Genomic DNA, 15,556 nt, shown 5'->3' with positions numbered 1-15,556 from the left:
TTAGGCTTAGAACTCTCTTATTTAAACAGAAGGGGGAGGTGTTATAGGAAGTCTTACAGCCACTGGTAATCTGCCCACTGGGACATAGCCTCTTATACTATATATGCCTATGTAGACCATGCATCCGACCTCTTTTCTGGCTGTGGGATTTGGATTCTGATCTCCAGTCAAGCAGAGATTCTGATTTGTGAATCTACCCCTAAATAAATAACTGTCTATTTCTCAATTCTGAGCTAGTGTGGGATTTCTTTTAAGTATCCTTCAGGCTAACTTTATTGTGATGATGTGAGATGATATGTGGTGGCGTGAAGTGTGGTAAATGACACAGGCATGATACACTGTTGGGTGACTGTGTAATGGTTTTCTTGATTGTTAGCATCACGGAACTGTTCTGTCAGTCATGACTGCTAATTAGTTAAAAGGGAGGTAGCGTATACAGTGTGGATATGCTGGACAGGCCACTGGGCCTTGTGGGAGAATCGATTCATCTGAAGGGCATAGGAAAATCATTGAAGAGTTAGGGGGGGAGCATGGGGAACCTACATGATTAGATTTTTAGTTATTGCAGTTCTTTGCTTGCCTTGGGGCTGGATTGTCACAGGGCTCTCATGCTGATGCAGACATCCAGATAGATGATGACAACTGAGACTGAAAGTCTGGGATGGGATGGAGGCGAACAGGTGATAGCAGGTGAAATGGGCACAGTGGGCTTTAAGGGCTTTGGGAAATGGGAGGATGATGCTTCCGTTAGGACAGGAGCTCTGGCGTCTGTGAGCATCTATTGTGGAGGGGGGGCAAGTGGAGGGGAGGGTGAATGGAGGGAAGGGTGAGTAAAGTGGCGGGCGAGTAGAGGGGAGAGTGAGCAGAGAGGGCATGAGTAGAGGAGAGGGTGAATGGAGGGGGTAAGTGGAGGGGCAGACAAGTGGTGGTATGGATGAGGTGAGGGCCAGGGGAGGTGCTGGCAAGCAGAAGTGAGGGGTAGGGCAGGTGAGGGGTGGGGAGGTGAGCATGAGGGGATGTGGGCAAGCTGAAGTATGCGTTTCTAGATTCCTGGCATGTGTACAGGTCTGGCTAGACAGGTATAGAAACCTGGCTTGCAGGTCTACCATTTTGTCAATCTCAGCAGTAAAGGTGTCCCAGTTAAACTCCCAGAGTCCAGCAGCCAGATGTCACCTTGATTTTTCCATTAGGATATAACGATTTGGTAAATCTCTAGGAACAAAATCTCACTTAGCCCATATTTAAGTCAAGGTCACAAGGTTAGCCCAGCACAGCAGCAAGGGTCATTATTTATATCCGGGTGACATGGATCTGACCAGCCACACAGAGGAACCTGCTGTTAGGCATGGCGAGCTGGTGAATCTTGGGGTCTGGCCTCTACTTGCATGGGTACTGCCAGTGTCTTGCTGGATTCCCACCACTGTAGTGTTGAGGCAAGCAGGCCTGCTTTTCGTCCTGCTCGGCTCCTGCACGGCTCGATTTGCACCCAAAATAACTTCCCACAGGCAGGGAACCTGATTGCTCTTTGGGCTGACGAGGGAGGGGGAGGAAAATGGGAGGCAGTGGCGGGGAAGAGGCAGAAATCTTAAATAAATAAATGAATGAATGAATGAATGAATGAATGAAAGAGATAGGTCCAGGAGAGGCACCAAAACTACAGAAATACTGTCTCAAAATAAATAAATAAAATAAAATAAAATAAAGCATTTGGAAAAAAACGTACAAACTTTATTCTTTTAAACACTGCTTGGCCCATTATATCTAGCCTCTTCTTGGCTAACTCTCATATCTTGATTAACCCATATCTAATAATCTATGTAGCACCACGAGGTGATGGCTTACCAGGAAGATTCTAGTGTACGTCCATCTTGGGCTGGAGCTTCATCACGTCTGCCCTGGAGAGGAGCGGCATGGCGTCTGACTCACTTCCCTTCTTCCCAGCATTTTGTTCTGTCTACTCCACCTACCTAATTTTCTGACCTATCAGACCAAGCAGTTTTCTTTATTGATTAACCAATGAAACAACAGATTGACAAATGACCTTCCCACATCACACCATCTGTTTCAAAGGGTCGTTATTTTCCCTACTTTAGTTTCTTCAGTCTGGGTTTTGAGCTGTTCTGCATCTGAAGGTGATCATGTTGGGAGCCCTATAGGTTGACTATAGCCAATAGATAGATTTTCTTGAAACTAAATAGTATTTTTAAAAGCTTGGATTTGTTGCTGGCATTTAAAATATCGTATTTCACAGAAGAGTGGGTTCTCACTGTTCTTGAGCCCAAAGATGTAACGCCTGTGGGTTCTTACTGGCTCAAGACTTCTGCCCTACGTGATGGGCTGAGCCGCCAGTGTCCTTTAATTGTCTAAGTTCAGGCGCCCACTTTCTCTTTTAAACTTATATTTGGTGAGGTTTTGCTCTCCATTTGCTTATTTATTATATCAGAGCTGAACCCCTAGAGGGCAGTATTGCGACTCCCTTCAGGTTTCTGGGCCAGCAAGCTGATCCTATGGTGCTCTGATTCCAGTGCACTGCTAGGTGTTTCTGCTCCCTTCTCACCTCACTGTTGTCAGGGAAGCCAGGTGCTTCACGAGGGCAGCTCTGCCAAATCTCCAGGCCTCTACTGTACAAAACTAGGTTGCTTTCTAGGCTTAGGTAACAAAGAACTCTTTGGTGAGTTTTCCAACAAAGTAACTGTTGAATATTTAATAGGCAGGGCTGGTTTTGGAGACATAGTTTCCTGGACAAAATGCTTGTCATTTGAGCACAAGGACCTGAGTTCTGATTTCCAGCACTCATGAAAAGCTGGATGTGACGATATGCATCGCGCGCATTGTAAGGCAGAGAGACAAACGGATCCCTAGAGCTAGCTTGCTAGCCAGCCCACAAAGCCAAAATAAGATGGAAACACAACTGTGGAAAAATTTGGACATTGTACTCTAACCTACACACACACACACACACACACACACACACACACACACCACATGCACAAGTAGCATGCCAGCTGTCATTTATTGATTTCAGTTGTATGTCAGAAGTGTACTCTTTTCAAGTTGTCCAACACAGGCTCAGAAAAGTAGAATGACTTATCTTGGTCACAGAGCAGCTAATCAAGCACATTGAGTTTGGTTCCAGAGAGGGAAATGTTCACATCTTCTAGAGGGCGTTATGGTTGTAGGTGGCAGCGTTTCTCCCAGACTCAGAGATGGAAGGTGCAGTTAAGGAACTCTGGTTTTATCAGGAAGGATAGAAAGGGGTTTGGGCAGAAGGTATTGATAACATATGCAAAGGCATTGAGGAACACGAAAAGCTTTGGGGTGAGCTGTCTGTGAGCTGCTGAGTACTGATCAGGATACGGATGAAACTCGGTTGTTATGACCTAAGAGCCGGGTGACTGGATGCCTCATCCTGAAGTCTGACTGTTATCTTGAGACAGGTGTTTTTAAGCATTGTCTGCTAGCTGTGGAGAGATATTCCTGCTTTTTAAATCCACACCTACCCAAACAGCTCTTGATTGGTTGTTTGCTTAGACTTCAGGGACAGCTTTCTTTCAGAGAGGGGATTTCTTACTCAGTGGCCTGCTTCTGCTGGTGAGGGATGCTGAAGGTCTGAGAAAGTGCATGACTTGACCAGCCCAGGTGCAGCTCAGAGCTAAATTCCTGGACGAGGCTAGAGACACGTGAACTCATTAACATCCCATAAATTCTGGCCCAAGCTCTGTGACCTGTGAGTGAATGCAGTTCTGTTTGTGCGTATTTATTGGACACATCTACTTTGAAGATGTCTGGCCCTGCTTCCTACCTCCTCCTGCTCCAGTGAGCTAAGAGAGCAGCTCAGAATTAATATTTAAATTTTGTTCTCTTTTAGACTGATTGAGGAGTTGAAGCTGTCTTTGAAGAGCAAAGAAGCTTTAATTCAGTGCCTTCAAGAGGAGAAATCTCAGATGGCATCTCCTGACGAGAATGTGTCATCTGGAGAACTCCGAGGACTTGCTGCCACTCTGAGGGAAGCAAAGGAGAGAGACGCTGAGGTGAGGTGACAGGGCACAGCAGGAGGGGGAGCATATCAGACTGTTCAATGGAAGTGGGGCACTCTTCAGTCTGCACGGTTTGCACAGTAACTTCCACATGCAAGTTCTCTGTCAGCTGAGGAATCTGCAGGATCCCCCTTTGTTAGGGGCTGCCTTTGTTCACGTGTCTTTAACTTCTGCATCTGTGTTTTACCATGTGTTAATTTGCTGTCACCTTGGGGCTTCTTTTTCATCCTTAGGGCTTTCTTAGTGTAAACCTGTGGTGCATTGTTCATGTCCTGTTTTCCTTTGTTGTTAGAGGCTGGCTTGTCGTCCATATTTGGTGTGAAACATCAGAGTCTGTGTGGGAAGGGGACTGGTTCTGGGCCTGGCATCATATGAGATGTTCAGTTCAGGCCTCCCGGACCTTTGGCCAAGTAGAGATTGTGATCTCCTGACCGAGTTAGGACCAGCCTTAGACCAGTCATCTCTCCAGGTTCTAAGAAGTGAACTATCAGACCTGGGCCCAAATCTCCTGGACTCCTCTTGCTCTTGTGGTTTCCAGCGGAAGCTATGTTGACTTTTCCATTCCTCTTGGGTGGAGGAAGTCGGCTGCATGGTCTGTCCACATCAGGGTATGTTCTGGAAGCTCCAGAAAGGTCGTGATTTCTCTATGAAGCAGGGTCCTTGTCCTTGTGACTGGAGCAGATTCTTAGCCTCATCAGTTAGTTTTCATTTGGAATGTGGTTGCCACTTCAGTTCCCAGGCTGTTTTCTAGTGGGCCCTTTACCTTTTCTCCTGAAGCATCTGTTTACTCTGTGAGACTCACAGTCAAACTGTGGACTGCTGCTTCACACTTTTCCTCCCTCAAACCACGTCGGACTACGAAGGAGGGCACAGCTGTGTTAATGAGGTGTGCAGCAGTGGGCGGAGTGAGTTGTGAGGTGCTCACTCAGATGGCTGTGGGAAAGCCTTCGGCACACCGCCTCTTTCTGCTCACTCATGAATACCTTTTCCTAGGCTGCACAGAGGGAATGGCAGAAGGAGAGAAATCACTGGGAAGAGAAGATCCAGGTATGTTGATTCATTTTAAGACTATTCTGAAGACTTTTTCTCCTCTTGCTTCTCATTTATTCTGAGTGCAACAGATAATTCTTTGTGACAAGAGCTACCATCGATCAGATGCCGCTGAGCACCAGTTATGCATCCAGCACAGTAGAGGTAGTTCCTCTGTCCTCACCATGACTCTCATTCCCATGTTGTACATGTAGTAGCTGAGGTTCAGAAAGGTGAAGTCACTTGCTCATGATCCCATAGCTGGAGGGAGGAATCTGCCTGTTTGATTCAACAGCTGGGCTCCAAGGGCCCTTAGTCACAACAGCTGCAATTTGTACAGTGCCTGCCAGCTTAGAAAGTACTTTCACATCTATTATCTCATCTGATCCTCACAGCAGCCCAGGAGGGAGGCAGCAGTGATTTTCTTAAGACGTGAACTCAGACTGTAAATGCAGGGCTCAGTCCCCATCAAACCAAACTCTCTGCCAGCTTTTGTAGCATTAAGGAATGAAATTAATGATCTGTTATTTCCTCCAAATAACCTGGTGCAGTCTCGAAGACTCTGATGTGACTATATTCAGATTTTAGAAGGCACTGGAGTCCTTCCCATAGGAATAGCTGTCAGCTTCTCAAATGATCAGATCCCCTTCCCTTCACTCGGCCCTGTTGCCGTGAGCAGTAACACAGTAACTGGGAGCTGATGCCACAGCGTTTGGCTCAACTAGAAAACATTAATCACAGGTTCTGATCCCAGAACCCACTTAAATGTGGAAGGAAAAAAAATGACTCTTACAGTTTTCCTCCAACCTCCATACACTTATATCAACACACACACACGTACACACACACACACACACACACACACACCGCATAATAATAAGTAACAGAACTTTGAAATCCCTGATTTTTATGAGAGAATGATGGATTTACTGGACTCCATCCTTCCATGATGTCTGCTGTGTCATGGTGGTCACTAAGTATAGAAACAGAGCAGTTTTACCATGTGTCTTTGAAGTGGATAGCAGCACTGGGTTTGGGTTGGAGCTGAGTTTCCTTCAGGACATTTAACCTCTAAGCCAACTATTTAGCTTTTCTAGACAAATTCTCGCCCTTCTAAAATGGCATCAGTCCTGTGTATTTTAGCAGTAAAGAAATGAGTAATGAAATATCGTATGTGAGAGTGACAAATGGAGTCTGGACTGTCCACTGGAGTCCCTTGGACAGTGCTAAGTGTGGTTCATGCTTTTCCAGTCAGCCAAGCTGCACGTTCACATCTTCCTTGATCAACAGCAACCTCTGCTCCAAGGAGCGTGCTTGTCTTTTCCTTTCAAGCCGACTGACCCCTTAGAGAAAGGGGCCAGAAGGCCCTTTGGTCGAGGGGCTTGGGCATGCTAGTAGCTCTTGCCCAAGGCTGCTGTAAAGGCTGCTTTAAAATGCTGACCTTTTGTTTCCTGGTGGCATAGCTGTGGTCTCCATGGGCCACCAACAAGGAGACTTGTCACCACTACTTATTTCCTCACTCTACTGTTCTGGGCCCTGGGCACAGCGGGCAGAGTCAAGTCAGACACTCTCTGACGGCTTCTGTGGAGAGCTGTGATGGAGGTGCAGGTAGAACTGAGTACAGTACACTCAGTGCTGACAGTGGGGTAGACCAGATCTCCCAAAGGAGCTCAGCCTCTGTGCTAAGGGAGCTGTGGGGAAGAGGGGAGGAGGCTTCACAGAGGAAATCAGAGCTCCTGGTGCTGGGGTGGGAGAGGCAGAGATGCATTCCTGGTAGAGGGAAGAGAAGTTACCTGCTCCAGGGTGGAGGTGGCAATGAACCTGGTATCTGGGAAGCCTGAGTGGGGCTGAAGAGGGGCAAGTTTGTTCCTGTGTACCCCTAGGTGTGATTAGAGACGTGCAGCAGGTCTGTGCTGTCCTAGTCATGGCCTAATATCTTCTCAGTGTAAGAGTCTGTGCTGTCCTAGTCATGCCCTAATATCTTCTCAGTGTAAGAGTCTGTGCTGTCCTGGTCATGCCCTAATATCTTCTCAGTGTAAGAGTCTGTGCTGTCCTAGTCATGCCCTAATATCTTCTCAGTGTAAGAGTCTGTGCTGTCCTGGTCATGCCCTAATATCTTCTCAGTGTAAGAGTCTGTGCTGTCCTAGTCATGCCCTAATATCTTCTCAGTGTAAGAGTCTGTGCTGTCCTGGTCATGCCCTAATATCTTCTCAGTGTAAGAGTCTGTGCTGTCCTAGTCATGCCCTAATATCTTCTCAGTGTAAGAGTCTGTGCTGTCCTGGTCATGCCCTAATATCTTCTCAGTGTAAGAGTCTGTGCTGTCCTGGTCATGCCCTAATATCTTCTCAGTGTAAGAGTCTGTGCTGTCCTGGTCATGCCCTAATATCTTCTCAGTGTAAGAGTCTGTGCTGTCCTGGTCATGCCCTAATATCTTCTCAGTGTAAGAGTCTGTGCTGTCCTAGTCATGCCCTAATATCTTCTCAGTGTAAGAGTCTGTGCTGTCCTGGTCATGTCCTAATATCTTCTCAGTGTAAGAGTCTGTGCTGTCCTAGTCATGTCCTAATATCTTCTCAGTGTAAGAGTCTGTGCTGTCCTATTCATGCCCTAATATCTTCTCAGTGTAAGAGTCTGTGCTGTCCTGGTCATGCCCTAATATCTTCTCAGTGTAAGAGTCTGTGCTGTCCTGGTCATGCCCTAATATCTTCTCAGTGTAAGAGTCTGTGCTGTCCTGGTCATGCCCTAATATCTTCTCAGTGTAAGAGTCTGTGCTGTCCTGGTCATGCCCTAATATCTTCTCATTGTAAGAGTCTGTGCTGTCCTAGTCATGCCCTAATATCTTCTCAGTGTAAGAGTCTGTGCTGTCCTGGTCATGCCCTAATATCTTCTCAGTGTAAGAGTCTGTGCTGTCCTGGTCATGCCCTAATATCTTCTCAGTGTAAGAGTCTGTGCTGTCCTGGTCATGCCCTAATATCTTCTCAGTGTAAGAGTCTGTGCTGTCCTAGTCATGCCCTAATATCTTCTCAGTGTAAGAGTCTGTGCTGTCCTGGTCATGCCCTAATATCTTCTCAGTGTAAGAGTCTGTGCTGTCCTGGTCATGCCCTAATATCTTCTCAGTGTAAGAGTCTGTGCTGTCCTGGTCATGCCCTAATATCTTCTCAGTGTAAGAGTCTGTGCTGTCCTGGTCATGCCCTAATATCTTCTCAGTGTAAGAGTCTGTGCTGTCCTAGTCATGCCCTAATATCTTCTCAGTGTAAGAGTCTGTGCTGTCCTGGTCATGCCCTAATATCTTCTCAGTGTAAGAGTCTGTGCTGTCCTGGTCATGCCCTAATATCTTCTCAGTGTAAGAGTCTGTGCTGTCCTGGTCATGCCCTAATATCTTCTCAGTGTAAGAGTCTGTGCTGTCCTAGTCATGCCCTAATATCTTCTCAGTGTAAGAGTCTGTGCTGTCCTGGTCATGCCCTAATATCTTCTCAGTGTAAGAGTCTGTGCTGTCCTAGTCATGCCCTAATATCTTCTCAGTGTAAGAGTCTGTGCTGTCCTGGTCATGCCCTAATATCTTCTCAGTGTAAGAGTCTGTGCTGTCCTAGTCATGCCCTAATATCTTCTCAGTGTAAGAGTCTGTGCTGTCCTGGTCATGCCCTAATATCTTCTCAGTGTAAGAGTCTGTGCTGTCCTAGTCATGCCCTAATATCTTCTCAGTGTAAGAGTCTGTGCTGTCCTGGTCATGCCCTAATATCTTCTCAGTGTAAGAGTCTGTGCTGTCCTGGTCATGCCCTAATATCTTCTCAGTGTAAGAGTCTGTGCTGTCCTGGTCATGCCCTAATATCTTCTCAGTGTAAGAGTCTGTGCTGTCCTGGTCATGCCCTAATATCTTCTCAGTGTAAGAGTCTGTGCTGTCCTAGTCATGCCCTAATATCTTCTCAGTGTAAGAGTCTGTGCTGTCCTGGTCATGCCCTAATATCTTTTCAGTGTAAGAGTCTGTGCTGTCCTGGTCATGCCCTAATATCTTCTCAGTGTAAGAGTCTGTGCTGTCCTGGTCATGCCCTAATATCTTCTCAGTGTAAGAGTCTGTGCTGTCCTGGTCATGCCCTAATATCTTCTCAGTGTAAGAGTCTGTGCTGTCCTGGTCATGCCCTAATATCTTCTCAGTGTAAGAGTCTGTGCTGTCCTGGTCATGCCCTAATATCTTCTCAGTGTAAGAGTCTGTGCTGTCCTGGTCATGCCCTAATATCTTCTCAGTGTAAGAGTCTGTGCTGTCCTGGTCATGCCCTAATATCTTCTCAGTGTAAGAGTCTGTGCTGTCCTGGTCATGCCCTAATATCTTCTCAGTGTAAGAGTCTGTGCTGTCCTGGTCATGCCCTAATATCTTCTCAGTGTAAGAGTCTGTGCTGTCCTGGTCATGCCCTAATATCTTCTCAGTGTAAGAGTCTGTGCTGTCCTGGTCATGCCCTAATATCTTCTCAGTGTAAGAGTCTGTGCTGTCCTGGTCATGCCCTAATATCTTCTCAGTGTAAGAGTCTGTGCTGTCCTGGTCATGCCCTAATATCTTCTCAGTGTAAGAGTCTGTGCTGTCCTGGTCATGCCCTAATATCTTCTCAGTGTAAGAGTCTGTGCTGTCCTGGTCATGCCCTAATATCTTCTCAGTGTAAGAGTCTGTGCTGTCCTAGTCATGCCCTAATATCTTCTCAGTGTAAGAGTCTGTGCTGTCCTGGTCATGCCCTAATATCTTCTCAGTGTAAGAGTCTGTGCTGTCCTGGTCATGCCCTAATATCTTCTCAGTGTAAGAGTCTGTGCTGTCCTGGTCATGCCCTAATATCTTCTCAGTGTAAGAGTCTGTGCTGTCCTAGTCATGCCCTAATATCTTCTCAGTGTAAGAGTCTGTGCTGTCCTGGTCATGCCCTAATATCTTCTCAGTGTAAGAGTCTGTGCTGTCCTAGTCATGCCCTAATATCTTCTCAGTGTAAGAGTCTGTGCTGTCCTGGTCATGTCCTAATATCTTCTCAGTGTAAGAGTCTGTGCTGTCCTGGTCATGCCCTAATATCTTCTCAGTGTAAGAGTCTGTGCTGTCCTAGTCATGCCCTAATATCTTCTCAGTGTAAGAGTCTGTGCTGTCCTGGTCATGCCCTAATATCTTCTCAGTGTAAGAGTCTGTGCTGTCCTGGTCATGCCCTAATATCTTCTCAGTGTAAGAGTCTGTGCTGTCCTGGTCATGCCCTAATATCTTCTCAGTGTAAGAGTCTGTGCTGTCCTGGTCATGCCCTAATATCTTCTCAGTGTAAGCCCTGGCTTCTTTGTCCATTCCCCAGAGGGGTCTTTTTTTTATTTTTATTTTAAGACAGTGTATTTTGTAGCCGTAGTGGACCTTGACCTCACTGTGTAGACAAAAATGACCCAGAATATCTGACCTCCCTGCCTTCAATTCCCATGTGCTAAATTTCATGTGTGCCATCTGTGCAGGACTGTCTTGTTTCAGTGACTTCTATTTTTCTTCAAGATTTTTTCATTCTTGTTATTATTATTATTTTTTATGTGTATGGGTGTTTTGCCTACATGTGCACCATGGGCATGCTGGGTGTCTACAGAGGCCAGAAGAGGGCATTGGATTTCCTTGAACTGGAGTTACAGACAGGTACAAACTGTTCTTTGGGTGCTGGGATTTGGTCCTGTGGAAGAACAGCCACTCTTAATTGCTATGCCATCTCTCAGTCCTTGTTATTCTTATATTATGCATATGTGTAAATGCCAGGCATGTGGGTATCCATAGAGATGGAGATCATAAGAGTGTGTTGGACCTCTGGAATTGGACTTACAGGTGGCTGACAGCCGCCTGATGTCAGTGTTAGGAACTGAACTCAGTTCCTCTGGAAGACCAGTAAGAGTTCTTACCACTGAGCCATCTCCACATCCTTCCTTCCTTCTGTCTTTTATTGTTCACATTGCATTTGTTGTTCAAATGAACTCTTGCAGAAAGAGGATGTGAAGTGCCCTATTAATTGCATAGCCCTTTAACTGATGTTAAAAACATTCTTTTGAATTATTAGGAATTTTATTTGTTTTCATAGCTTTAAAGTTTATTGTAAGATTTGTAATTGATTTACAAATTTATAAGAGGTTTAGGATATTGGATTGGGTGTGTTTTTTTGAGAGAGAAATAGAATTTAGTATTTACTTTAATTTAGTAACATGATCTGAAATCCTGATACTTAAAGTTTCTTAGCTCCTTGCACTCCATATAGGGAGGGTGATTGCATCACGGAGGGCTTTGTGACACAGGTGGCACCATGATTGCACCTTGGAAAGTGGCATGCTGCCTCCATTGTGTTTTGGGGGGCTTATATATGGCAAATGCTCATATGGAAGGGCCTAGGTGCAGACAGGCCAAGCACCCAGAAAGTGTCTGAATGAAATGGCGGGTGATAGAGCTAGTTTGAGATAAGCTGAGGCTCAACTGTTGCTTCTTGAAGAGCTCGGGATGGGCTGCTTCCTCTTGAGTTTTTGTCTGCAGTTTCTGTCCCCATGTGGCTATGTGAACACAAAGACATAGGGTTGGCAAATGGCCACAGTTGCCCTTGTGAGAGTGGTGTTCTGAAGGAGGCCTGTGAAGGAGATGCCCTGAGAGGAAAGTCTGAGCTCCTCCTAATTGTGCAGTGTAAACCCTTCCTTAGTCTGGTCCTTTCCATGGGAGAGTTGTTCAGTAGATTTGTGACCAGAAGATTTATGGGGCCATCCTAACTGCAAGGAGGCATGGTGCCCTAAGGCAAGAGCCCAAGTTGCAAATTCCTCAGCTTCCCTATTCAGACCTAGAGGCCCAGCTCTGTTGGGAGGACTGAAGCCACCATTTCCTCATGAATCTTCTCTGTTGTTCCTGGATTCTTAAGGAAGAGTATTCAATTGGTTCATTCAGTTGGACATGTTCCTTCCCCTCCCCAAGTAGTGACAGCAACAACAAAGAACTCAAAATCTTTCTGTCAAGTGTGACTCCAGATAAGTGATGTCACAGCATTGTACTTTGACTCTCACTCTCGTGTGCTTTCATCTGTCCAGGGCCTAGATTAGCTCTGGGATGCAGTGGTGGTCAGCAGGGCGGGATTCACGTCCAGGCTCTGTGTCTCTTTCTCTCAAATACTATACTAAGAGAGAAGAGATTTGTTGCACCTCAGCCTCAGCCTTCATGCTGGGCACTCATCCTGCCCTCTTTTGTTTAACCTCAAAGCCCAAAGAAGCTACCTTATCATCTCGTTTCTGGGAAGGGAGCCACTCATGTCCATGGTCACATAACTAGTCAGCAGTTGAGCCATGAATCAAGGCAAAGTCTGTTTGTTTACACAGCCCTGGAATATTGAAGGAGGTTTGAGGGAACTACCCAAGGTCACCAATTTTCAGTTCTGATTGTTTTGCTTCAGCAAGGCATGCTGTCTCCATGCCTCCCCGAAACATTTATTTTAACTCTGTGGATTGTGAGTGCATGAGACAGTTGGCTGTCTTTGTGTTGCCATGGCAGCTGTTCTTCCTCAAGGTCATCTTAATACACATCCTCCCATAGCCTCCAGGCTCTTTGCTTTAAGCCTTTTCCCATTGCAGACCATATGAGTAGGTAGATCCTGTTCCTGCTTTATCCTTTTGGAGGAGGCCCCTTACATTCAGCTGCATAGGCATTATAAAATTGAGTTGTGATATTGAAAGTATTGCCTAATGAAAGTCCAAGATTTAGAGTGCTTTAATACTTCTCATCTTCACAGTTGATGTTGAGACCACAGAATTTGGGCCACACTGGCCTGGATTTCAATGTTAAGATTAGAAATTATATAAATCTTTGTCCTTCTCTCTGTCTCTGTGAGCATTTTTTATCTTTCTGGGAAATAAGACTGATGATCCTTAGCATATATATAAAGTCAGCAGTATCTCTCATCACAGTGCTCTTGGCCCATGGTTGGCTTGTAGCTGGTGCTCAGAAAATGGTGAGTCCCATAACTGATGTAGTCACACTGAGGGAAAGGGCTTGTCTTCTTGGGGTTCTTGACTTTGCATTGTTCCTTGATGATACTGTGGGTCATATACCCCATGATGCTTATTCTCTCTACCTCCCACCTCAGCTTCTCTTTATTTCTCTCATAGTACACCAAGGGCTATGTGAGGCCTTGGGTTTCTCCCCCTAATCTTGAAGGGTGACACTTTGTAGAATATGGCACAGACCATTTTCATGTTTTAACTTGGTTTGGGGGACATGGGTCAGAACATGGCCTGCTCTAGTTACCTTTATCATTTGTTCTCTTAGATAGCTCAATTAAAACTCTTAAAGCAAACGAGAAAGGAGAGTAGAATAAATGATTATGGGACATTAATACTATAACAGTGTTTCTCAACCTGTGGGTCATAACCCCTCTGGGCATCAAACGACCCTTTCACAGGGCTTGCATAACAGATGTCCTGCATATCATGTTTTACATTTTGATTCATAACAGTGGAAAATTACAGTTATGAAGTAGCATTGAAATAATTTAATGTGCCGGGCGGTGGTGGCGCACGCCTTTAATCCCAGCACTCGGGAGGCAGAGGCAGGGGAATCTCTGTGATTTTGAGACCAGCCTGGTGTACAAGAGCTAGTTCCAGGACAGGCTCCAAAACCACAGAGAAACCCTGTCTCGAAAAACCAAAAAAAAGAGAGAGAGAGAGAGAGAGAGAGAGAGAGAGAGAGAGAGAGAGAGAGAGAGAGAGAGAGCGCCATTGCAGTACATTGAGCTCCATAGAGACAGTGCCGGGGCAAGCGAGAGCCGGACGGGCACTGGGCGACTCTGTGTCTCGCGGACGAAAATCAACTAAACATGGGCAAAGGAGATCCTAAGAAGCCGAGAGGCAAAATGTCCTCGTATGCATTCGTTGTGCAAACCTGCCGGGAGGAACACAAGAAGAAGCACCCGGATGCTTCTGTCAGCTTCTCAGAGTTCTCCTAGAAGTGCTCAGAAAGGTGGAAGACCATGTCTGCTAAAGAAAAGGGGAAATTTGAAGACATGGCCAAGGCTGACAAGGCTCGTTATGAAAGAGAAATGAAAACCTATATCCCCCCCAAAGGGGAGACCAAAAAGAAGTTCAAGGACCCCAATGCACCCAAGAGGCCTCCTTCGGCCTTCTTCTTGTTCTGTTCTGAGTATTGCCCCAAAATCAAAGGAGAACACCCTGGCTTATCCATTGGTGATGTTGCAAAGAAACTGGGAGAGATGTGGAAGGACACTTTGCAGATGACAAGCAGCCCTATGAAAAGAAGGCTGCCAAGCTGAAGGAGAAGTATGAAAAGTATATTGCTGCTTACAGAGCTAAAGGAAAACCCGATGCAGCGAAAAAGGGGGTGGTCAAGGCGGAAAAGAACAAGAAAAAGGAGGAAGAAGAAGATGATGAGGAAGACGAAGAGGATGAAGAGGAGGAGGAAGAAGAGGAAGATGAAGATAAGGAAGAAGATGATGATGAATAAGTTGGTTCTAGCACAGTTTTTTTTTCTTGTCTATAAAGCATTTAACCCCCCTGTACACAACTCACTCCTTTTAAAGAAAAAAATTGAAATGTAAGGCTGTGTAAGATTTGTTTTTAAACTGTACAGTGTCTTTTTATGTATAGACACATACACTACCGAATGTGTCTTTAGATAGCCCTGTCCTAGTGGTATTTTCAATAGCCACTAACCTTGCCTGGTACAGCCTGGGGGTTGTAAATTGGCATGGAAATTTAAAGCAGGTTCTTGTTGGTGCACAGCACAAATTAGTTATATATGGGGACGGTAGTTTTTTTGTTTGTTTGTTTTGGTTTTGGTTTTGTTTTTCATCTTCAGTTGTCTCTGATGCAGCTTATACGAAGATAATTGTTGTTCTGTTAATGAATACCACTCTGTAATTGCAAAAAAAAATTGCAGCTGTTTTGTTGACATTCTGAATCCTTCTAAGTAAATACAATTTTTTTTTATTAAAAAAAAGAAAGAAAGAATTTTATGTTTGGCGGTCACCACAACATGAGGAATTCCATTAAAGGGTCACAGCATTAAGAAATTTAAGAACCACTGTATTAGAACTTGAATCATCATCAAAATATGGGTCTAAGTGTTAGTTTAAAGAAAAGAGCTGAACATAGCAATTAGTGTAAATAGACTTATAGTACCACGCAGAGAAAGAATGCACACCTAGCATGAAATATGAATATTTAAACGGTTGGAATACCATTTTCACAAATAGACAGAAAAACAAATATAATCACAACATATGGTCTTGGATTAGGACTGAATAATCTCTTCAATGAATGGAGGTAGGATAATTGTCATTGTGAAATGCAAACTATAACCACAGCAAGATATCACCTTGAAGCTGTTAGCTTGGTTATTACCAAAAAGTCGAAAGAGAATGAGAGTAAAATTGAAATTTATCTCATCCCTTATTAAAAATGAACTCAAAACTAGATGACACACAGGAGTTAAAGTTTGCGACAATTGTTCTGGGCAGTGATTTTTT

The 15,556-nt window shown here is 45.0% G+C and overlaps 1 protein-coding gene and 1 pseudogene across 1 annotated transcript in view; both read left to right on the top strand.

Annotated features, from left to right (window-relative positions):
• Positions 1-15,556, top strand: part of LOC142834255 (CDK5 regulatory subunit-associated protein 2-like) — a 75,132-nt gene that overhangs the window by 44,524 nt on the left and 15,052 nt on the right. Inside the window, exons 6-7 of the mRNA XM_075946541.1 lie at positions 3,869-4,031; positions 5,031-5,084. Coding sequence (XP_075802656.1) covers positions 3,869-4,031; positions 5,031-5,084 — 217 coding nt within the window. The remainder of the gene's footprint in view (positions 1-3,868; positions 4,032-5,030; positions 5,085-15,556) is intronic.
• The window catches only part of LOC142833920 (high mobility group protein B1 pseudogene), a 147,923-nt pseudogene continuing 146,167 nt past the window's right edge, over positions 13,801-15,556 (top strand).

This window comes from Microtus pennsylvanicus, chromosome 13 (genome assembly GCF_037038515.1).
Source record: "Microtus pennsylvanicus isolate mMicPen1 chromosome 13, mMicPen1.hap1, whole genome shotgun sequence".
Lineage (NCBI taxonomy): Eukaryota > Metazoa > Chordata > Mammalia > Rodentia > Cricetidae > Microtus > Microtus pennsylvanicus.
Note: the sequence above shows the minus strand (reverse complement) of the source record. Positions and strands in the feature narration are given on the sequence as shown.